The sequence below is a fragment of the Macrosteles quadrilineatus genome, unplaced genomic scaffold (assembly GCF_028750875.1).
Source record: "Macrosteles quadrilineatus isolate MER2022 unplaced genomic scaffold, UCM_ALF_1.0 Scaffold_4__1_contigs__length_99947679, whole genome shotgun sequence".
NCBI lineage: Eukaryota > Metazoa > Arthropoda > Insecta > Hemiptera > Cicadellidae > Macrosteles > Macrosteles quadrilineatus.
The window spans coordinates 41,998,273-42,022,685 of record NW_026542597.1 but is presented as its reverse complement, the minus strand read 5'-3'; the positions used below and the strand labels follow the sequence as shown (position 1 = coordinate 42,022,685).

The following is a 24,413-nucleotide window of genomic DNA, read 5'->3' as shown; positions in this document are numbered from 1 at the left end:
CATCCATTTTGTTTTCAGTGAATTTCCCATAAAATGCTATTACTGTAGGTGCAATGGTTAGACCTAGACCAGGGACCGATTTATTGTTTATTTTAATGTCACCAGAGGCCAACAATATTATTTGTTCAAATTTTTGTATGTATACGTTCATGAATGCGATAACCTAAGTAATTGTGGTCCGATTTTGATTCAATTCGGCTTGAATGAGTAGGGGCCGTACTAACTTTTGAATAAGTCCAACAAATAAGATCGTGTAATGGGAAGAGGGGGTTATGGGGTTTTGATCTTTTTTTTCAAACTTTTACTCTTAAAACATGAAAATACCCAATCCTTTTACAGCCCCCTCTGAAAAAAATTTTGTGGAGCTTAAAAGCAAATAATTTTGTTTAGGCTACTAGCAGAGTCAGCATGTTGTTGTACCTTGCAGTACGGTAGTGAGGCGCAACCTGACAAGCTTTTACAACTAAAAATCATGATAATTCAGCTATTTTTGTATTTGATCTTTTTGAACTTGGTCTTTGATAGGAAATTTAAAATGCAAAATTAAAGTGTCCTTGACATTTTTGACGGAATCAGCAATTTTATTCATAAAAATTTAAAAAGCCGCCATTTTGAATTGTACTAGTTAATTTTTTTGCTAACTTAGGTCTCCTCTTACATACAAAGTTTCATGAAGATCAGTTGCATCAATTGTTGTAATTTCAGCGTGTTGCATGACGTCCAAGTGCCACGACGTCCAATGATATTATTCAGTGCCACGACGTCCAAAACATAATTTTTTATTTTTTGCAGTTACTGTACATTTGGATGTTGTGACACTTGGACATCGTGCAACAGTCAAATATTTTATATTGGACGTCGTGCAACAGCTCAAAATTACATTTTGGACGTCGTGACACTGAATAATATTATTTGACGTTGTGGCACTTGGACGTCGTGCAATGCATCCATTTCAGCAAGCACAATTGAACAAGTGATTTAAATGTTTGAAATTAAAACCTAAGTTAAATAAATCATGATATTTACATCGCTCATCAAATACATACCGTGTGTTCTGAAGGGTAAAGAACAATTTCTAGGTTAAACTAGCTTGTTTAGATGTACCAAGTACATTAGGTAGTTTATTAGATTTGCATAGTTTTAGAGATATAAGGTTAGGCTTGAAAGGTCGTTGGTTGTTTTCGATGTAGTCAGAGCTATCTCGACCGATGTCCAATTTCCTAATAGTGCCATCTCGTCCAGCATATTTCACAGTTGACTAAACAGAATAATTAGTGCCATCTTGTCCACATGCAAACTTGAATGGGGCAAGGAACTCCAAGCAGGTAGCCCTGCATGACCCTTAGTTCTGGAGATTCACCCCTCTCCCACCCCTTTGTTTTATAAACACTGCTGCCAATTCAAACCTCATTTGTGTGCTTAAACCGGAAGGTGTAACCATCTGTAGAATGGAGTTTTCAAAGACCATAAGAGGCCAACCTAGTCTTTTATACAACGGTTTCCGATATACGAAGAAAAATGATAAGAAGGGCGGAGAAATTGTGTGGCGGTGTGTGAATCGTGTGTGTGGTGCCAGAGTGTTGACAAAAAACAATGATATTATTAGTGAGGAACACCATACTGTATCATGTATTCCCGATTTGCCTGGCAGTTATGTGCATAAGATTATGGGAAAGGTGAAGAAGACAGCTCCTAAGAAGGGTGTTCAGTCCTTTTCAAAGGTATGTCATAATGTTAAAATTGTGCTAATATTTAATAGGCTATTTACTATCAATGGACTTACTCATTATTTGTTTATTAGCCGCTTCACAACAGGAGAGGTCGCGGAAAGGCTAATGTGTTTCTTTAGAGCGCCGTGTATAAAATAGTCACGCAACCATCGTTGGTTTTAATAATAAATCATCATTTTACCGCTTAGTTTGGCAGAATTTGTTTCTTTTAATTCAGGCAAGGAGTTCATATTTTCTAGGCAACTTAATGCTGCTTATGTGGCATGTAATTCTAATATTAAGTGTGTTCACGTGGCAACTTAGGTAGCCAGTGGGGCGGAGATCTAGGAGAGTTTCCAAATAAAATTAGACTTATGCCCATATGTGGACAATAGCATCTGATTTTGGCCAAGAAGTCACTGGTTGGCGGGTAGAGAATTAACCTACCTGTATTCCAGTGGTGATGTCGTGAATTTTCCAGTTTGGCAACGCACACTAAAGTGGCGGTAATATACGGTTCGCATACAAACACATAGGTTCTTTTGAAAATGCAGCGTGGGAACGTTGTTCTCGATTCTCCATCAATTCAATTGCATGTGTATGTCCGTTAGCACAAATACTCAAGCAAAAATAATCAGATTTTACATTTTGATCAAACTTCAAAATACATTTTGATCAAACTTGGCTAATTTATTTTATAATAAGCTATTGTTTAACACACTTTTCTACCCTCCCTGTAACAGCAGCCCTAAGCATTCACTAAACCTAATGTTATTTGAATAGGGAATACATCCTACATGTTCAACAGTAATTTAAAATGTTATATCAATTTAATTGAAAATCCAACTAGGCAAATGGAAATTTGCTTAGTCTGCAGGTTTGCTGCGGTGTGGGACTTAAAGTTTTGTGATGGTGTATATAGTTTGGAATATGCTGGTTCATTAGGATTGAATAGCTGTGTTAAATAAATATTATATTCAAGTAATTACTATGGGAAACCGAAGAAATAGAGCGAGAAAACCAAAACGAAATTTACGTGGACACTTTCTTCTTGAATGGCATGCGTTAAAACGCTATGGACTCATAAAGCCTAAGGTAAAAACGGAACTATCACCGACGCCTGTGGAGCACCCTTCGTTTGCCGGTTCTAGTAACGTACATTTTGAGAACAGAACTTCCCTCGTTTTTCCATCTGAAAACACCTTTCTGACAAGGGATCGAAAGAATGGGAAGAATGGCAACCAGGGAGTCCACCTGCTGACCGAAGAAACAAGTCTCTATAGAATCGTAAGTATTCTCCTTATAGCAGTGATCTTTTTTTAGGTAGAGGAGGGAAAATGTTTTTACCCACACAGGTAGCCAGCCTGTAGCGTGAGACTCCTGAATTTATCTGACTACTCACTAAAAAACTTGGCCCCATATCAGTGATCTTAATATGAATCAGCATGCTAACAATAACAGTACTGGCCAGTGCTCGATTTGTAAAATGAGGTGTAACCGGAACTGTAACCTATTTAGTGTGGTGTGATAAGTACATATTTATGCCAATATTTTTATCTTTCCAAATGAGAGGTACCGAAACTCAGTTCCACCTCGTTCCCCAAAAAATCGAGCACTGGTAATAACTAATATTTCTATGAATAGTAAAATAATTATTTCAGAGTGTATATACTCGTAATATAAACTGTGGATGTTTTATAAATTGTCTAAACTGCGTTCTCCTGTTTTTGACATCTTGTTATCACTTGCAAGCGCCGCCGCACCATGTCTCAGAAAAAAAGGAAAGTTCTCACTTGTAAAGCCAGAGCCACAGGTTGCACCGCAGAGTTTAAGAGTGTGCTCTACCTCAGCTCAGGAATCACAACTCTGGCCTCAGTGGCTATGTTGCGCCATTGTGAACAGTGCCGTGAGAAGCGCTTGCAGACGTTTAAGTCCTCTTAAATTACTCACTTAACTTTTAACACATTCACTGCTAATGATATGTAATACTTTTATAAATGGCTAAAAAACATAAACATTAACATGATCATGTTAATTGAGTGACAATATATCTTTAATTAAATAAATTTTATACTATAAATTGTGGATTAAAATATATTATGTAATTATATACATCATGTATTATATATCTGCTAATATACTTATGACGCACAAGTGCGTCATTAGCAGTGAACGTGTTAAAATATTTTCCATCTGAAGATTGTTCCTTCCCCAGATTCAAATTTACGACTCTACTTTTTTAATTCTCTTCTAATAATTTATTTGTATGTGTAAAATGCTTTAGAAAAATGCTTATTTAGAAGTATTTACCAGTCACTTCCCACTTAAAATTCTCCTATTATCAAAAAATTAAAGTACAAGCCTACAGATATAAGAAATGAATAAATTAACATAAATATATTTTTAATCGGTTAAGAACTAAGCTGACAATAACGGAGATCCTAAACCCTTTCAATAGCGGAAACCTTAAAAGGGGGAAACTAGTCCTTAGCACCCAGTAACAACATAAAACAATATTTGTTTATGTTTATACTGTGCTACGATTTTCACTTTAGCGAATTTCCCATATAGGGAATAAGCTATTACCGTAGGTCTCATGGTAAGACCTGGACCTGGGACCGATTTAGTTTTTCGTTTTGAGGTCCCCAGAGGCCAAAAACACCATCCGTTCAAATTCATATTTATATATGTGTCCGTTAGCGCGATAACTCGAGCAAAAATTATCCGATTTTGATGAAATTTGGTATAAACTTGTAAATCTACATTTATTCGAACGAGTTTGCGAACCAGCATGATCGGACTACGGGAACAGGGGTTTATGGGGGGTTTTATAGGGTAAAAATGGGTTTTTCTGATTTTTCACCCTGAAAACATAAAATTTTGCAATTTCCATTGTTTTCATCAACATTTTTAATTGAGTTTTGAGTATATGTATCCGTTTTGGCCCCCTGAAAAAAAAATATGTTTGAATACTTTCTTTATCCACCATAATATGGGGGGGGGGGAGAAATTGTTTTGTTTTGTTAATAGGCCTATTAATTTCAACTTTTCTCAATAACCGTTAAAGATGTGGCAAAAGTCAATAGGACTAAAAAAGTTATATTTTTGTGTGTTCTTTAGTTGTTTCAACAGAATTTTTGTATTTCCAACGGTTAGGCCGCACACTGCTAGCACAACATGCAATGTTTATTTTTAATTATGTAGCTGGGTATCTAGTAGAACTACACATACGTGCAAATTTTTCCCATTTAGGGAACTATTTCCACGTAGAGGGTTATTTTTACCATAGACAAATAGAATTCTATTTGTCTACCTTATGACGAATAGGAGAAAAAATAAATGAATTATTAAGAATCACTAAAGGATTTCTCGCTTCTGTGTGGTGTATAGGGATCTCGGCCGGGATTTTCAACTGGCTTGTTGTTGGGAACACTGTTTGCTGTCGATGGCATAGAGATGAATATAATAGATTATAACTGGAGTCAACACTCTGTGTTCAAAAGTCGTGCCACTATTTTTTCAATTTTTTGTGTTGTTATGTTGACAATATGATTAGTTGGTTGGATAGCTGTCAAATTCGATCCAATTAGATGGCGTTATTTTTGACCAGTCCAACCAACCGAGACAGTGTGACCAACAAAACACAGCAACAAGCGATCATCTTGGATGCATGGCCACCCCCACTCCAGAGAATTGGCAACGCTGCAAGTAGTGTTGTTTAGCGCCAGCACGGCCGCCTTTAACTCCAGGCCGCGGCCTTCGAAGTGGCAACATCACACGTGGTGTTGTAACAGCTGTTTTGTTTGGAAGCAGCTAATGTTATTTGTGTATGTATGAAAGATTGGTTACTGAACTATGACAATATTGACTCCGCTTAAAATTTACAGATATAGATTTTTAATTCATAGTGTTTCGGTTTTCAATTCTGTATGTTCTATTTTCAATATTTTAATAAGTTTATGATCATAAATGTAAATCAATCAAGTTCGAATTAATGAGCTGATGTCACCTGTCTGCCATGTTATCTTATGGGACGTCTGTCACTAAACATCACCACTTGCGACGTTGCCAATTCTACCAGGCCGCGGCCTGTAGTTAGATTAGAGGTGGCCGTTACGCCAGACATCCCACAAGATAAAATGACAGACAGGTGACACCAGCTCAGTAATTCGCGTATTATTCATTTAAATTTACATTCATGAGAATAAATTTATTAAAAGGTTAAAAATAAAACATAGAATTGAAAACCAAAACAATATAAATTGAAAATCTTTTTCTGTACATTTAAAATGGAGTCAATATTTTCATAACCCAGTAACCAAGTATTCGTATTCTTAAAAAAAATACACAAATACCATTAGCTGTCTTTAAACAAAACAGCTGTTGCAACACTGCTTGCGACGTTGCCACTTTAAAGCAGGACTATTACTTTGAAGGCCGCGGAGAGTTAAAGGTGACCGTGCTTGGATGGATACCACGCACTTCTCTAACGCGCTTTTCTCTAATGTTCAACCAGAGATTAGTGACTCCAGTTTTAATCCATTCATCTCTATGGTCGGTGGTCGACTACTCGATTACGATTGGTGTCTGGTATGTCACTTGTCTCCTATCCTACTCCGCGTTTTCACACGCGGGATTTAAGATCATGTGCGGTATTGTATTGGACTGCGAATTATGACGGAATTTATGGCTCTGCTGTCCTGCTGCACGGCCGCCTCTAACTCCAGGCCGCGGCCTTCGAACTGGCAACGTCGCAAGTGGTGTTGTAACAGCTCTTTAGTTTGGAAGCAGCTAATGGTATTTGTGTATTTACGAAAGATTGGTTACTGGACTATGACAATATTGACTCCGCTTAAAAATGTACAGATATAGATTATAATTCATATTGTTTCTGTTTTCAATTCTGTATGTTTTATTTTCAATATTTTAATAAATTAATGTTCATAAATTTAAATCAATAAAGTGCGAATTAATGAGCTGATGTCACCTGTCTTCCATGTTATCTTATGGGATGTCTGTCACTGAACAACACCACTTGCGATGTTGCCAATTCTACCAGGCCGCGGCCTGTAGTTAAAGGCGGCCGTGCCTGCTGACACCTGTTTTTTCTCTCTTTTTAATCATGCTTTCATTACATGCCAGGTAACAAAAAAATAACTCAAATGATTTTTTTTTTTCAGAACAATAGTATAGCAAGGTTTTAGAGTTATGATACAATGATACACAAATAAGTTCGCTCGAAATAGAACGGTGATTTTCAGACCATATGCGGGGATTACATAGAATTAAATTTTATCTAAGCGGGATTTTTGTATTGGTTTTGTGAATACACTGCAACGGACAGGACAAGTACTGGACTGAACTCACTTCCTACCGCCTTTTCAGTTCACTTCTTACCTAATTTTCAGTTCTTGTCAGAGTCTTGTCTTCACTTGCTTGTCAGTTTCATCCCGCTGGTTTGAAGGAAATGGTTTCCAGCTCAACCAGGATAAAACCCAGGCACTGGTCTGCAGTCTGGCGAGAAATGCCCCACGGGATGAGCCAGTGAAGCTCCTTGGATTTCATCTGGATAGGAAGTTGGCGTGGAACGATCACATCAGCAAAGTTAGTAGCAAACTTTTTAGGGTATGTTGTCTGCTGCTCAAGCTACGAAACTTCATCACTCAGCCATACCTGCTGAACATCTACCATGCTATGTTCCACTGCCATGTGAGCTATGGCCTACTGCTATGGGGCCATGCTGCGGATGTTGAGGACATCTTAGTGCTGCAAAAACGTGCTGTAAGACTCATTACTTTTAGTGACCGCATTGCCCACTGTAAACCCATCTTCGCAAGATTGGGAATCCTCACAGTCTACAGCCATTATATCCTGGCTTGCTCACTACTGGTATATGACAATTACGACAATCTCCAACTCCGTTCAGCATTTCATGACCACCAAACAAGGCAGCACGAGCTACTGGATGTGCCTAGGGTTAGGCTTGCAAGATCGCAAAGGAGCTATAATACAGTGGCAATTCAAATTTTTAATAAGCTGCCTCACTCGATCAAGCGTCTTGAGCGTAAACTTTTCATGAAGAAGCTCGTCCCTCTCCTTAAGTCAAGAGCGTACTACTCTCTAAAGGATTTTTTTGAGGATAGTTTTCCTGAATTGTCTGGCTAAACCGCATATCCACATGCCAAAGTTATTGTAAATATATGTTTGTATCTACTCAAATTCAGTTTGTTATCATGTATTTTTGTATATATTGAAATTCTGACGCCATCAATCCCTTATTGGGTAAAAGATGAAGACATGGTAATAAGTTCCAGCCGTTCTAGTTGTCGTTGTCACTTCGCTTGTAAGTTCCGACTTCGGTCGGGTCGGTCCGAGTTCTTCGTTGTTTTGTTTTGATTGGATTGAAGTGATGTGGTGTGTCGTCTGTCCGTCTGTGTGTTCGTTCGTGTTCCATGTTCTTTTCGTTGTTGTTGGGTTGGGGTTTGTGAAGTGTGAACCGTAAAGCTTAAAGTATTATTGAATGAATTGGATACTATATTCTTCTGTTCATGTAATATTATATTACCTTACATAGGACTACACAACTTACTAATGTTTTGACGAAATACCGGTTTTTACAACGGCATGTTGATTTACTGTTTTTGTTTAAGGTTAGGCCTGACTTATCATAAAGTGTCTCAGGTTTTTATTTTTATTCAATGCAACTTTTCGTCTCTTTGTTATTAAAAAATAAGATAAAAGTTTTGCAATCAGTAAGCCAGGAAACAAACCAATTAATTGGTCTAGAATCACTAAGCCTACCTTCCTTCATAACCTCAAAAGGAAATGTTCAGAAATAAAGCAACTAGGCCTAGTAAAAGAAGCAGATGAGCTATTAGAAGACTTAGGCTAACTTGGAAAACAATACAATGCGTGGTTCACTATCGAGGGTTTTGTAACATAAGTAGGAAGGAAATCTAGGCCTATGGTTGTTGTACAGCCATGGAAGCATTGGAGGGATCCCGCTCTGGATCATTAGTTTATTTGTACCAGGGATTTCTTTATCTTCGCTACAAGACCTGGAAGGATGTAGTTTATTTACGGTGCCGAGAAATCCAATGTCCAGTTGTCGCTTCGATGAATCAGATTTCTGAAAAAGTTGTTATAAATGGTGAACACAGTCATTCAGCACCAGTCGAAGATGTTGAAGAGCTTCGGCTTAGGTCTGGGCTGCGAAAGGCCATACAGCAAGACAAGAAAAAATCTGTGAGGACTATCTTCGAAGAGGTGGCAAAAAGGTTCGAGTTCTGCTAATTTTTTATTACCCATAAGCTTAGACCTGATAATTTTGTTGCCAACTGTCCATTTTAAAATTTAAAATGGTGTTTTGTTGTATGAATTCTGAATTGGGCAGGCCTACAGTACATCAAACTTAAGTTACTGACACTTGTAAAAATGTCAACTTAATTGCAATCTGAGGTAGCCTAAGTTAATGAGGGAAAATAAAACCACTCAAAAATCTTTTTAGGATTTCACAGAAGATTTTAAAAAAATTTTAAATATACAAATTAGATAGCCTACAACAAAAAAAAAAACAGTAATTACAAGTAGGTATGAAAAAACGTCAAGGAAAGCTTTGTGCTTAAATTAGAGTAACTGTATCAGCTGTATTATTCTTAGTTATTATAAAACTTGTTAAAACCTGTTGTCCTACCAGCCGTCACACCCCTCTGTGTGAGGACTCTAGTGTTACCTGGTAGTGATGTGTTAATATCTCTAATTGCATTGTAAACGTTCACATAAATTTCTGCTCTCAGTTTGTTTTACATGATTAGGCCCCTACTTCTAATGAATGCTAAACGCTCTCCTTCAATTCAAATGAACATGTCTAAAATATGTTGCAACAAAGTTTTTTCCAGCATGGAGCACTGAAGACGTTGCCTCACTGATAATCTGTAGTAGTCAAATTAATTTAAGTTGGGCCAATATCTCTTTATATCTTTGATTTGAGACATCCCTCTAAACCATAGGATTTTCTCCACATGGGAATCCTGAAAAGTGTGGTGATATCGATCATTTAATGTGTAGGCCTAACATTTTTGAGGTAGCCAATAGGTCTAGAACAAATTCTTGGTTACCAACTGGTCACCACCATCTGCTGTGAATATATAGCAGCAACACCTTTGGAAATTAGTTAACTGTAACGTCTTTTAGGCCTAATGTGTTGTATGTCAGCCAGAGTATATGCCCAGTAGCCGCACATTCGCACATTGTTCAATAGAGTTTACCTCAACAATAGGCTATCTGTCACAACGTTTTGAAAGCTTATTTATATCTTATATCTTAGTGATTATTATTTGCCTCTCCTGAATAAAAAAATTAAGTTGACCGTAGCGACTGCAATTCCGTGGGTGTTATTCCAGTTCTGTAGTAATGAGCGTGGCCTTTGAATGCATACACAAAACCCTTAGGTATCTTGTTTTGGTCAAATATTGCGACTAACACTTACCATAAATGCTTTGTCAAAACTTCTTATTTTTCTATTTGAAATGTCTTGATTTTTTGTGACTTCTGGTCAAAAAACTTTGTACATAAGATTCCATGTGGAACTGGCAACGTAACCTTGCCGTTGTAATAGCAAGAAGTAAATAATACAGTTGCGTTTTTTCTCAATTGAAGTAGAGCGAGTAACAAAAATGTTAACAATAAAAACAAAAACATAAGTTCCACTAAGTTTTTGTTTAATTTTACTACTGGAGCTTGCCTATTATAGTTTCTACTAAAGGTTTTGAAATGTCTCAATCTGTCAGTGTTACTTTACCAAAGGAAGGTTTACTTTACCACCATGTGTATATTCTTCATGTATTGTTTCACATAGTAAGTTGGATAGCAGAACTGGCAAATATTATTTATCCCACCAAGTGATTGTGTATCTGGATTCCTGGCTGTTAGACCAGGCCTCTCTTATTCTACTCTCCTCATAGGCATACGATCTCTTATTAATTGTCTCCTCTTGTTTTCAATATTTCTTCTTTGAATTTGAGGCATTTTCTGTTCTTCTAACAAAATTTATTAACTGTTTACAGTGGTCTATAACCCGATAAGACTGCTAGCGGTTAGACTACAGAATACGCCGAATTACTGAGTGTTGATTGTTGAGGGACAATTGGACAAAAGAAATTGAATATATTATATTCTATTCAGTGTTTTTTATAACAATGTGTATTAACATTTTTCTAAATCTTGTAGGTTCCCGAAAGCTAAATTGGAGTTTTCTACAGTATACACACAATTATTAAGGAGCCGGAGACAACAACTATCGAGAAGAAGCCTTACAGAGGCCACAGATAGTGTGATGCATCAATCGATCGCTGAATATTCTCCAGAAGTATGGAGTAATTGAATGAAACTCATAGAACTTATTGCATTTCAAGACAATGTACTTAACAACCACAAATCCACAGCAACAACCATTTAATATCCACAGATTTTCAGGTTTAAGTTGATGTTGGCACGCTGTACACTGACCGTAATTAGTTACAGTATCAGCTGATGGTTTTTTTTTTCGGTATTTGAATTTGATTTGCGTCAAGAGAGTCTCGCGTCTTTCTGATTTTGCTTCTCAGTAGTTCTGTACCGAGGACATTGATTATGGGGGGGTGATTAGTTTGAACCTATAGTCGTAGAATTTAAATGTATAGTTAAGTGGTGTTGACTCATCCAGCTTATAGGTTCATTTTAGTATTATTTTCTGTAATCCTAAGTTTTTGTTATCGAACCTGCGCTATGTCCCATGTCGGATTATAGAGTTTCAATTGTTCTTCATAATCTGAAAATGGAGGTATGGTTAAGAGTATCGAACCAACTAATGTTAGATTTTTCATGGTTAGCCTATACCGCACTTGAGGGCCACTAAATCTTAAAGTTATTGAGTAGGCCTAGCACTTAGGCCTATGCTTTTAGAGAGTTTGGCTTTATAGGGTACTCAGTTATCAATTGCCTAGTTTTATTTTTCTTGTGAAGGATTCTTGTAAAATTAAAATTGTTAAATGCATTTTTTAAAGAGGCTACTTATTAAAACTGTATTCACTAACAGATCTTAAACATTTTTTGGTGATATATTAAGAGTGACTTGGGAATATTTAGTCGTGACTGATGAGGAGAGAGGTTCTACTAAATAAGCATTATTATTTGCCTTCTGTTGTAACTGGTGTTAAGCATAAATCCATCTTATAAAGAGTGGAATTTATTTTACATTAATTAAACCGGATTTTGCATTGACGGTACAGTATGAAATTGTTGAATGTCATAATGTATTTTGTTCACAATTTATCTTATATTGTAAGTAAGGTTGTGATGGGGGTTTTGTATAATTTGCCTTTCAGAAAGAATTGGTATTGTTTGTGTTAAAAAACCAATAAATTCATGTGAATAAGTTTCAAGTGAAAACTTGATTAGTGCTGGCTTATTTTATATCCCTGATTTAGTTTGTCCGTTCATTATTAGGAAGTCAAATCTGCACTCACTTAACCAATAATATTCCCAATAATTCCCAAATTAGAATGCAGGCGTTTAAACCACGTGAGGTAAACTTTTGGCTATCCATTTTATTTTTCATTAACTGTTACTTTAAAGAAATGTTTCTGAATACAGTAGAGTCCCGTAAACTCGACACTCGATAACCCAGCAGTCTGGATAATTCAGCCATCACCTGGCTCAGAAAATTAGTGATTTTTGGAGTCCAAGTTAAACATGGACTCAAGCCAGCTCAAGTCAAATCATTCGCAACTCGTACCAAGGATTTGGTGTACTATATCTGATGACTTAATACTGACTTGTAATAAAAATATAAATAAAAAAGGCGGTTAAAAAGTTTAAAAATTTTATTGTTATTATTTTTAACCCTAGTTCCTGATAACCCAGCATTTCACAAACTCGGCACCCTTCCAGTCCACATTACGCCGAGTTTGCAGGACTCTACTGTATTTCATTTATACAAATTCACAAGTTATTCTTGTGCGGAAATGCAAATCCACATTTGATTAATCTGTTGCAAAATAGAATCACCAGTGCTGTGTTGTAAGACATATGTGAATGCTGCAGGTGGAGACTCAGAACCCTGGCGCAGATGGAGGTCCAAGCACATCAGCGAGTGTTCCACAGTTTCCAATACCAGACTTTTCTGCTTCATCCACCATTTCGGATTTGAATTTGTCTGAACCATCCACTTCTGCTGACAACAGCCAGTCCACGCCTCTAGAACCGTCCGCTTCCGTCAGTGGCACGGGTTACACTCCATCAGAGAGCCCACCCATCCAAGTACCAGAGTTGTATGAAAGCCGCATGTACATTTCACCAACCCCGATGTTATTCGAAGAAGACATGCCCGCTAGTCAGGACGCAGATGGTGAAAGCGGACCAACACAAACCACCAGTGTAGCTGATGCGACACCTGAACCGACTGAAAGTACAAGCACTGTAAAAGTAAAGCCGATCGAAACTTTGCAATCAAAAGACATGTTTGGAAGGGAGAGTGAACAGGCTACAGAAAACGAGACTGCTAAAGTAGATATTAGTGTGAAATCACTGGAGTCCGCTATTAAGCGGTTGGAATCGGTTTCAAATAAATTAGCTGCCACTTCAAATTTTGATAGTTACGATCAATTTGGTAAATATATTTCTTCAGTTCTGAGAGGATTGCCTAAGAAGAAAGTGGTTTCTCTGAAGCAAAAGATCATCACGGAGGTAATGCAAGCTTTATCACAAGAGGAAGGAAGCGGAGCTAAAAACACTCAAACTTCAAAAAATCGTGCAGACACTGATTCTATCTCTAAGAATTGTGCCAATAATACACCAGTCATTACTCTTCCTACCGTATCACAACCAACATTTGGTGGACCAGTAATGTATGCCCAGTTGTTACCTCAAGTTTTTGAACCTCAAGTGCCATTTTCCACCAACGTGGCAAATCCTTCGATTGTGAATGTAATGACTGCCAATACTTTCAAACCTCCTGATATTGCCACCATCCAACCAAGTCCTATGTAAGTATACTTTGTTTAGTTCAGTGCATTTAAGTTAGTTCTCTCACAAGTACAGACTCCTCTATTTTCACGCCACGCTGTAGATAAAATATTTGATTGGAATATCCCATTTATTTTGTTTTGATTTTCTGTTAAAATTTTGTTGTTATTTCTTCATCAGCATGACAACCCATAGGGCCCATGTTATTTTTTTTATTTTAATTAATTTTTTGCTTATTTTTTAGTCTATTTTAATTTATAAAGGGATTCTGCACATCTACATTTTTTAGCCTATTTTAATTTATAAAGGGATTCTGCACATCTACAGGAAAATATCTTTACCAGTATGCATAGATTTTCCCTGCGATGCACACGAGCAGAGAAAAAATTATTTTATAAAGTAAATCATTGTGTTCAAAATGAGTGCAAAACAATAGAGTATATTTTGATCATACTCTTTCAAGTTTATTTTTTATGTTAATTTTATTAATTTAATAATTATTTTCCCCTCAGAATCAGTGAATCTCTTGGAGGTCAAACTCCATTCTCCACAAGTCAGAGAAGTCGAGGAAGGCCTAGAAAACGCAGTGGACCACCAGAAACTTACACAAACAAAAAGTAAGTTAAAAGCACAGTATAATAGAATTGTAGCGGCAACTGTTAAATTACCCGTATAGAAAACCAGGTAGAGCCAATTTTTAAAATTGCATGACTATTGCAGCGTTATGAAAAATCTGCCAATCATGTGTTGTGAATAACCTACAACCAATCATCCATGGGTCCAATCATCCATAAACATCTGGTTGCCTGACGCTTATGTTGTGCATCCTTTTTTATGAAATGTTGTACAGCAAATAAATATGCTTTTAACAACCAGTTTTGCGCGTAACCAGTTGTGAAGACTTGCTACCAACGAAATGTATGATTTTATTTATTCACATGAACATAAAAATAAATAGTGACATCTTGCTTTAAAACAAAAGTTACCCCCCCCCCCCCAAAGTTATGAAATAGGCTCCTATTTCAGTAGTATCGGACTTAAGGGCTGACTATTAACTGTTTTTGTAGAATGGCTCCTGATGATAGAACGGCTCTTACAATGGCTTCTGAGATGAAGACGACAAGTGTGAATCCTGATTTTACAATGGCTCCTGAGATGAATACGACGAGTGTAAATTCCGCAGATGAGTTGAACATGTACCAATTATCATCTGGCTCACAGCAAGAGTAAGTTCTGGAATAATCTGTTTAAAAATACTTGCAAATATAAATTGTTTTCATCTGTCACCTTGGGTATTGGCCTCAAAACTAAAACCAATATTTTTTTTTATTTTGTGTGATAGTTAATCAACTTACCTTATAACAATACTTTTCCTTATGATAATCGATTTTCGATTCCTCAAAACGATCGATACAACTAATTCTTGAACACTGTGACTTAGGATTCAGTTATTAATTCAGAATCTGTTATGATTAAAGCAAAATTTTAACCATTTACTTTGATTTGCAATGACAAGAATTTTATATTGTGTAAGATTTCCATTTGACACTCCAATCATCATCGATTAGAGTGTCCAATCGAAATCGATCATCACTTACCATCTTTTATGTATATAAAAGCCTTGTGAGTAACAGTATAAGCGTAAATATACATTTTAAGTGTTGAAAGACGTTTCTTTTACTTACCTACCGTAAATTTAATAACATCTACAATGCTGATCAATAAGTTTTGCATTAAATTATCTTGATTTTATAGGTCACACTCACAGGATCGGTTACAGGAAAGCCCTCAAGTCGGGGAAATGGAAGGAACTACAAACGTGGAAAACTTGTAAGTGCTATTTATTTTATAGAGGATGTTATCTTGTGGATAGTGGTGATGTACAATAATTAATAAAATAATATAATCAACATTTTAGAGGATTTATTGTATGGACATAAAGTACAACATCAAAAGAAAGAAAAAGGTAAACAAGAAAGTAAATATTTAGTTAACAGTAATTACTAACATGTTGTAAATTAAAATCAATTGAATACTGACAGATGGTTAGGTACAGCCACAATCTAAAGCTGGTTTCACGCGATGCCAGTAGATAAGACAATTGTCAGATGATAACTGACTGAAATTATTGGCTTATTTTAAAATCTCCAAGCCAATTGCCCTGCCAACTGCTCTCACAATTGCCCTTAAGTCTCACCAATAAGCATTGTGTAAACCGGCTTTAGCAAAAGTGATAGATGGTGTTATATCTCCTAGTCTGTTGATATGATGAATATTTACTTTTGACTAATTTAAATTGTCATATGTTTTTGTTTTGTCTTGTTGTCATAATAGTTTTATATGAGTTGTTGAAAATAGAAGTGTGGTTTTAAAAAGTCTAGTTTTTTTCTAATTTTATCTTTATAGTTTTCATCACTTTAAGAAGGTAGGTGTGTAGTGTAAAACAACATTTGGCGACCGTGACAGGACTTGTTTTTCACCTATCTCTATGATGAAAAATCTAAAGAAAAATAGAACAGTATATAGGGCTTATTTTTCTAAAACATTGAACAAACTAAACAGTTTAGTTGAAAATGAAACCACAGACAAAATTGAAATTCAAACCACTCTAAAGCTTTTGGAGATAAAGGTTGATGAACTCCAGGTTTTGAATTCTCAGATCTTTGATTTGTTATTGAATAATGATAATGTTTCTGAAGATAAGCTGTTAGCTGAAACAATCTTAGCTGGAGAATATTTAGCTTTGTTTGAAGCTGTAAAATTAAGAGTCCAGAATTTACTACAACAAAGTAACGATGTAGTTAGTGCTCATTCTGGATCTTGCTGTAACAATGCTAGTAAGAAGAAATTTAAGCTCCCTAAAATTGAGATCAAAAAGTTTGATGGAGAATTGATCAATTGGCTACCTTTCTGGAGTCAGTTTAGCAAAATTCATAGTGACTCAGACATTGATTCAGAAGATAAGTTTCAATATTTATTGCAATCCATAGTTACCGGATCAAGAGCTTTTGATGTAGTTCAGAGTTTTCCTCCAACTGGTGCAAACTATCCAAAAGCAATTGAATGTTTGAAAGCCAGATTTGGTAAAGATGACCTATTGGTAGAGGTTTATGTCAGGGAACTCTTGAAAATTGTTTTACAAAATGCTCTAGGAGGCAAGAACACAATGAACTTACAAAGTTTATATGACAAACTTGAGTCTCATATGCGTGCATTAGATACCTTGGGAGTTACGACAGATAAATGTTCCTCCATGTTATACCCGTTAGTTGAAAGTTGTATGCCTGAAGATCTCTTAAGGGCGTGGCAAAGAAGCCCTTTGAAAGTAGGTACAGACCCTCAGGAAAGACTCAACAATTTAATGAAGTTTATGTTGTCTGAAGTTGAAGGGGAACAGAGAATCGGTCTAGCCATGGCAGGTTTTGGGATAAGTAGCTCTGGGAAGGAGAAATCTTTTAAAAGGTCACCTCAAACTCAACCAGGTAAGATAGACATACCAACAGCTTCATGCCTCATGTCCTCTGGTAAAACTCAAAACTCTTATACAAAGTGTGTCTTTTGTGATAAGAATCATAAGAGTAGTAACTGTTTTGCTGCTCAGAAATTGCCATTGTCTCATAAGGTGTCCACTTTAAAGGAAAAGAGGTGCTGTTTCCTTTGCTTGCAGCCTGGTCACCGTATTAAGAATTGTAGAGCTCATTTGTCATGTTCTAATTGTAAAAGGAAACATTATCCTATAATGTGTCCTAGTATTCATTCCAAAGAAGTAGTGAATGAGTGTGTAAGCAAATGTGTTGATGAGGTATCTAAAGAAATGACAGTAGTGGAAGATACCGCTTTGGCCAATAAATCAAGTAGCAAAGTGAAAGTGTTTCTGCAAACAGTTAAGGCAAGATTAAGAACCCCAGGTAGTAATCAATTTGAGACTGTTCGCATTCTTTTTGATTCTGGTTCGCAGCGTTCTTACATTTTAAAGGACTTAGCTGAAAAAATGAATTACAAAAGCTTAGGAGAAGAAACAATCATACACTCTCTTTTTGGTAATGTCAAATCTGGTGAAGTAATTCATAACAGACATCGTGTGTTTCTAACCAGTCAAGATTACAGTTACAACTGCAACTTTGAGGTATTGAGTCAAACTACCATATGTGGGGAAATTTCACCTGTTACCGAAGGTCCCTGGATACAGGAACTTTTAGAGAAAAATGTTTCTCTGACTGACATACATGAGACCGAGCTACCAATTGGTATTTTGATTGGAGCGGATATAGCGGGTAAACTATTCACTGGAAATATGATTCAACTGAAATCTGGACTAGTGGCTATGGAAACTCTTCTGGGATGGACACTGATGGGTAAGGCTATAATTAGTTGTAGTACAGGTTCAACTACACTCTCCACTGTTGTAACATCAATGTTTATTAATGATGCTGACATATCGGAACTGTGGAGATTAGACACTATAGGCATTACTGATACAAGTGAATCAGTTTCCAAAGAGCAAAAGGCTTTGGCAGTTAAAAAGCATTTTATAAAAACTACCACTATAAATGAAGAAGGTCGATATGAAGTAAGTTTGCCCTGGGTTGATTGTCATCCTCCTTTACCTAGTAACAGAGAGTTAGCCGAAAAGAGGTTATCAACAGTTGTAAAGAAATTGGATGGTAACAATTTAACCGAAGACTATGACTCAGTTTTTAAACAGTGGTTAAGTGATGGCATCATTGAAGCTGTACCTTCTGACGATTTGAACAACAACTTTCACTACCTGCCACATAGACCTGTAGTGAAGGAGAGTAGTATTACCACACGAATTCGTCCAGTGTTTGATGCATCAGCAAAGACCAAGTTTTCACCCTCATTGAACGACTGTATTGAAAATGGACCAAATTTAATTGAACTGATTCCTTCTGTTATGATGCGTTTTAGGGAAGGGAAGTTTGGAGTTATTGCTGATATAGCAAAAGCCTTCTTACAGATATCGTTAAATGTACAAGATAGAGATTTTCTTCGGTTTTTATGGTTTGACATCAATGAAAGAAGCCGAAGTATTGTTTACCGCCATAAAAGAGTTGTTTTTGGAGTGAAATGTAGTCCATTTCTTCTAGGGGCAGTAATTGATCTGCATCTTCAAAAATCTATGACTTCTCAGGAGTTTGATGATAATGTGGTAAAGAAGCTGAGTAAAAGTTTTTACGTGGACAATGTTTCGACCAGTGTAGATACTTATGAGGAACTAAAACACTTTGTTGAAGAATCGAAACAAGTTATGGCTGCCGCTAAGTTTGATTTAAGAGGATGGCATGCCACGAGCGTAATTGAAGAAGGAGATACCAAGTTCGTCACTAATGTTTTGGGAGTTCAATGGAACTATATTGAGGACGTTCTGTTTTTTAACCTGACGAACTGTATTAAAGATTTGGACGTGTCTCGAATCACAAAGAGAGACATTTTATCCATATCTCACAAGATCTTTGATCCAATTGGTATCCTTTGCCCTGTTACTTTGTTTCCTAAACTTCTTCTGCAAAGTATGTGGGACTTGAAAATTGACTGGGACACTGAAGTAAGTTCAGACATCAGTAAACGATTCATGCTGTGGTATAATGAGTTAAGCGCTCTTGAAAAAGTGAAAATACCCCGATGGATAGGTAAAATGACTATGGATTCAAATGGTTGTAGTATTCATACATTTTGCGACGCAAGTAAAGATGCCTATGCTACAGTTATTTACTTGAGAGTTGAAATTGAAAATGAAGTAAGAGTCCAATTATTGTCTGCAAAATCAAGAGTTGCTCCTCTGAAGAAAACCACAATTCCAAGATTGGAATTATTAGCCGCCACGGTGGGAGCACGTCTCACAAGTACCATATTACAATCAATGGATTGGAAAGATATGGACATATATTACTGGACAGATTCAAGTACGACATTGGCTTGGATTCAACAAGACAACAACTGGAATGTTTTTGTATGGAATAGAGTGTCTGAGATAAGAAAGCTTACTGACATAAACCAGTGGAATCATGTACCTGGAGATAAAAATCCTGCAGATCTTCCATCCAGAGGCTGTAGCGCGAGAATATTGTCAGAATCTCGCTGGTGGGAGGGACCTGACTGGTTGAGATTGCCCAAGAACGAATGGCCTGTCAGTAAAAACATCCAGTACGAAAATGAAGAAATAAATTTAGAAAGGAAAAAATCCAAAACTGGAACTGAGATAAGTCTAATAAGTAACGATACAGTTTGTGATTGGTGTGGAACACTTTTAAAGACCCAACCTTCAAATAAGTGTTGCCTGAATTTCGGAACAAAATGGTATTCACGTTATTTCTCCAGCTATCCAAAAATGATTCGTTTGGTTGCTTGGATAAGAAGATTTATTAAAAATTGCCAATTGAAGAAAGAACTTAGATCATTAGGAGAACTTACTGTGCAGGAGTTGGAAAACGCTGAGTTAAAACTTTTAAAAACTGTACAAAGTGAAATGTTTGAGGATGGTATAAAGAACAAAGCTCTCTCCGTGTTAGATCCTTTGGTTGATGATAATGGATTAATACGGTTGAAAACCAAGGTGAGTGACAAAGAAGATAGTTTTGGTTTTAAATTCCCAATTGTTTTAACCCAAAGACATCCAGTTGTAGAAGCTATAATAATGGAGTATCACAAAAGTAATTGTCATGCAGGAGTTCAAATATTGTTGAGCAATATTAGAGAGAAGTTCTGGATACTTGGAGGTAGGAGATCCATTAGATCAGTTATCAACAAATGTGTTGTATGCAAGAGAAACAGAGGTAAAAGCTTTGAGGCGATTCCCGCAGTGCTTCCTACTGATCGTGTGCGTGAATCAACAGTTTTTGAGGTAACAGGTGTGGATTTTGCAGGGCCTTTATACCTGAGAAATAATGAAAAGGCCTGGATATGTTTGTTTACTTGTGCCAATTATAGAGCAGTACACCTTGAACTTGTAACTTCTCTTTCAACACAAGCTTTTCTTCAAGCATTCAGGCGATTTGTAGCTAGACGAGGAAGACCCAAAACTGTATACTCTGACAATGCTACTAATTTTACAGGAACAAATAATCTTTTGAAGAAAATAAATTGGAAGGACATTGAAAAGTATAGTTCTGCTCAAAGAATTATTTGGAAATTTAATCCCCCAACAGCAGCTTGGTGGGGTGGTTGGTGGGAACGTTTAATAAGAATAGTAAAAGATCTTCTTAAAAGAGTGCTTGGAAGGGCCTGTCTCGATTATCAAGAAATGTCTACTGTGCTTTGTGACTGTGAAGCAGTAATAAATTCGAGACCTCTCACATATGTATATGATGGAACTTCTGCATTGTCACCACTTACACCAAATCACTTTCTTCAAGAAACTAGGGAAAGTGGTATGCCGGACTTTGACCAAATCGATGAACGAAGCTTGAACAGAAAATTAAAACATATCCAAAACCTGAGACAAAATCTAAGACAACGTTTTAGAAAAGAATATTTGGGACAGTTGGTTCAAAAATCAAACGTAAAAGGTTCTAAAAATGTACCCTCAATAGGAGATGTTGTTTTTATTGAATGCGAAAACATGAAAAGAATAGATTGGCCTCTAGGTCTTGTCATTGAAACAATACCAGGCAAGAGTGGTGTGGTCAGACTTGTAAAACTTCGTACAGCACATGGGACATTGTTGAGACCGATACAAAGATTGTATCCGCTTGAAATCTCATCAAAAGATATGAACGTGGGAAAAGAAGTTAATACTACTCAAGATGAAATTAAAACACAAGCTGGACGAAAAATCAAAGTTCCAAAAAGGTTCATGTTTGAGTAGTAATACTACTCGGTGGGAGGATGTTATATCTCCTAGTCTGTTGATATGATGAATATTTACTTTTGACTAATTTAAATTGTCATATGTTTTTGTTTTGTCTTGTTGTCATAATAGTTTTATATGAGTTGTTGAAAATAGAAGTGTGGTTTTAAAAAGTCTAGTTTTTTTCTAATTTTATCTTTATAGTTTTCATCACTTTAAGAAGGTAGGTGTGTAGTGTAAAACAACAGATGGGATTGGCGCACAATTTATTGTGCTACATAAGCTAGATGAAGAAAAACTGGGAAAAATAATAAAATATCAAATTGAACTTTTGCTACATGCCGCATGCCTCGGTCACGTATCACTAAAGCTGCCATGTCTCAGTTAATATTCGTCCAATGCCTATCTTAATTTTTTTTATGTTTGTAAAATCAACGGTTTTTGAGTTATTTAAGAACCAAACTTTAAATGGCTGCCATTTTGTTTTATGGATTTGGAAAATTGTCATAATTTTTTTCAGAACCACTTTTCAGAAAAAAACTAATAAGTGAAAAATATGGCGGCTTTGTGAGTAACTAACAACTTCCGGACAATTTAAATATGATTTTTAGATATGTTTCTTACCCAGGAACAATACCCAAAAAAATTGGTAGAGAGTTCTTGGACTTCCTGTATAAACTATGTTTTGTGTGAAAGAAGACAATACATTTTAATCTCTGGTACTTTTGTCACAATTTGAATGTCCTAAAGTTCTAATATTAGTAACGTTACAATTATTTTTTTCCAGGAATAGCAGTCAACTGGAGTATGAAATAGATATTGAGGTAAGAAGTTGTTAAGTGTTGTGGTTTCCAACAAGTGGTATTAATAATGCTAAAATACATGAAAACGCCATGAGGTTACTCCTCCATGAGCTTTTGACGATGTCACAGAAAATTAGGTAGCCTAAAAGTTCTTCTCTTTACTAATGGACATAAGATTAATATCTTGAGAAATTTTAATGCTCTATATCACAAAATATTTAAATGTCAACCACAGCCGTGAAGTTCCCAAAGAGTTGATTATGGGTATATTGTTGTTTTTATTTTTGAAAAAAAAAAATTGCAGATGACACATAGTATTTCTGGTTCAATATAAAATATCTGGGGGGAGCGAGCTGGTCTAGTGGTTAGAGCGTGGGACTTCGGTCCCTGGGGTCTCGGGTTAAAATCTCGTTAGTACATTATTTTATGTACAATAAAATCAGTTGAACACTATTTTGGGTCATCTTTTGGACCAAGCAAATATTTTATTACTTTTAACTAGTGTGGATAATAGCTTTAAATTTTACCTTAGGGCTATCGTGCATCAAAGATCTATAAAGCTATTTTAGTTTAATAGTCCAATATCAAATATAGACCACTAAAGAAATATGTGTGTCATATATTTGCGAGGCATTTTTTGCAAAATGCAAACTTGATCTACAAACAAACTTCTGTTCGTAATATAAAGGTTTCAACTGACATCAAGATGAAGATCCCTTTACAAAAACGGGCTTGTTACCAAGTTTCACTTGTATTATTTTAGTTAATTTGACGGATGGATCTTTTTTTACAGGAAGGAAATGAGCTGGCCAAAATCAAACTAGACAGTAATGACTCATTTGAAACAGTCTTATGTGAGGGAAGTTCTGGATTGTATATAAAGGTCAGTCTTCATTTATTGTTGTTGTGTTGTCTTCATTATTGTTGTCTGGATTGTCTATTTGAATCCCTTTGTGGTTGTTTCAGTTATTCAGTAGGCTCCTACTTATGCAAACTGTTACAAAGGGGGGATCATTATTCAATTTTATGCAACCATACAAGGACTCTAGAATTCCTACAAAGATTTAAAATTATTTAACAGCCTAGGAATGGCTGCAAAATTGCACCTCACATCTTTCTTGCTGGATAATGTGCTAGAGCGGTTAGTCAAGTCACCAACAACCATATATATATATATATATATATATATATATATGATGAAATATATTATATATATGATAATGCCCATATATATATATGATGAATGATATTTATCTTTCATTAAAAACTTTGACGAGGTGTAATTTTCAAGTACCGGAGTAGCAATTTTGCATTTTACTTATCCTCTATGAGGTGTTCTAGTATAAAAGGTTTCATCCAAATTTGACATGGGCAGGTAAAATTTTGACATGTAACCTAAACCTGTATTAGGACGATTTTGATAATCTTTTGAAAAATTAACAAATAATTTTGAAATTGGTTGATATGTCGAGTTGATTTTTTTTTCTTGGTCTGAGGGGTGCACAAGTATATCCAATTTGTTCTTACCATCAGCGCAATCAGGGGCGATACTGCACTACGGCCGTTTCGGAGATAACTCCATCTTCAGGTGGGTAGTGAGTGGTACACTAGTCCTGATGTTACACTTAACACGTTAAGTCTTCATTTGCATTGCGTCAGGGATTAAATAAATATTAAACATACACAAACAGGATGGCCACACGATAATACACAAAAACATTTGCACATGCAAGGCTTAAAAACTGACCACGTGATAGTCAATACAAGACTATATTTTAGTGTACCACTACACACTTGGAGGTTGAGTTATCTTCAAAACGGCCGTAGTGCAGTATCGTATTATATTTTCACACAATCTAAGCTATGAGATGTTAAGGTAAAATTATTTAAACTGTGTTGCTTTGATATATAACGTTTTTGCTTGTAGGAGGAGCCCCCAGAACCCGACAGCCTAACTACTAGTCAAGCTGTCACCTCCCCCGTCAATTGTCACTTGTGTAGTGAAAGACTCATGAGCAGAGAACATCTCCAAGAACACTTCTGTTCAGCTCATTCAGGTAACAATATACAATGCATCTTTAGGGTCGACTT

The 24,413-nt window shown here is 36.2% G+C and overlaps 1 protein-coding gene across 20 annotated transcripts in view; it reads left to right on the top strand.

Moving 5' to 3' along the window:
- The window catches only part of LOC128993620 (mucin-2-like), a 104,558-nt gene that overhangs the window by 71,284 nt on the left and 8,861 nt on the right, over positions 1-24,413 (top strand). For 17 of the 20 annotated variants that reach the window (XM_054417644.1, XM_054417641.1, XM_054417639.1 and 14 more), the window contains 7 exons: positions 12,792-13,732; positions 14,225-14,329; positions 14,780-14,938; positions 15,468-15,542; positions 22,307-22,343; positions 23,116-23,205; positions 24,250-24,379. In XM_054417644.1, the coding sequence (XP_054273619.1) occupies positions 12,792-13,732; positions 14,225-14,329; positions 14,780-14,938; positions 15,468-15,542; positions 22,307-22,343; positions 23,116-23,205; positions 24,250-24,379 (1,537 nt within the window). Of the gene's footprint in view, positions 1-8,194; positions 8,987-10,937; positions 11,077-12,791; positions 13,733-14,224; positions 14,330-14,779; positions 14,939-15,467; positions 15,543-22,306; positions 22,344-23,115; positions 23,206-24,249; positions 24,380-24,413 lie in introns of those variants that run through there. The other 3 variants (XM_054417638.1, XM_054417625.1, XM_054417627.1) reach the window with 3 other exon arrangements.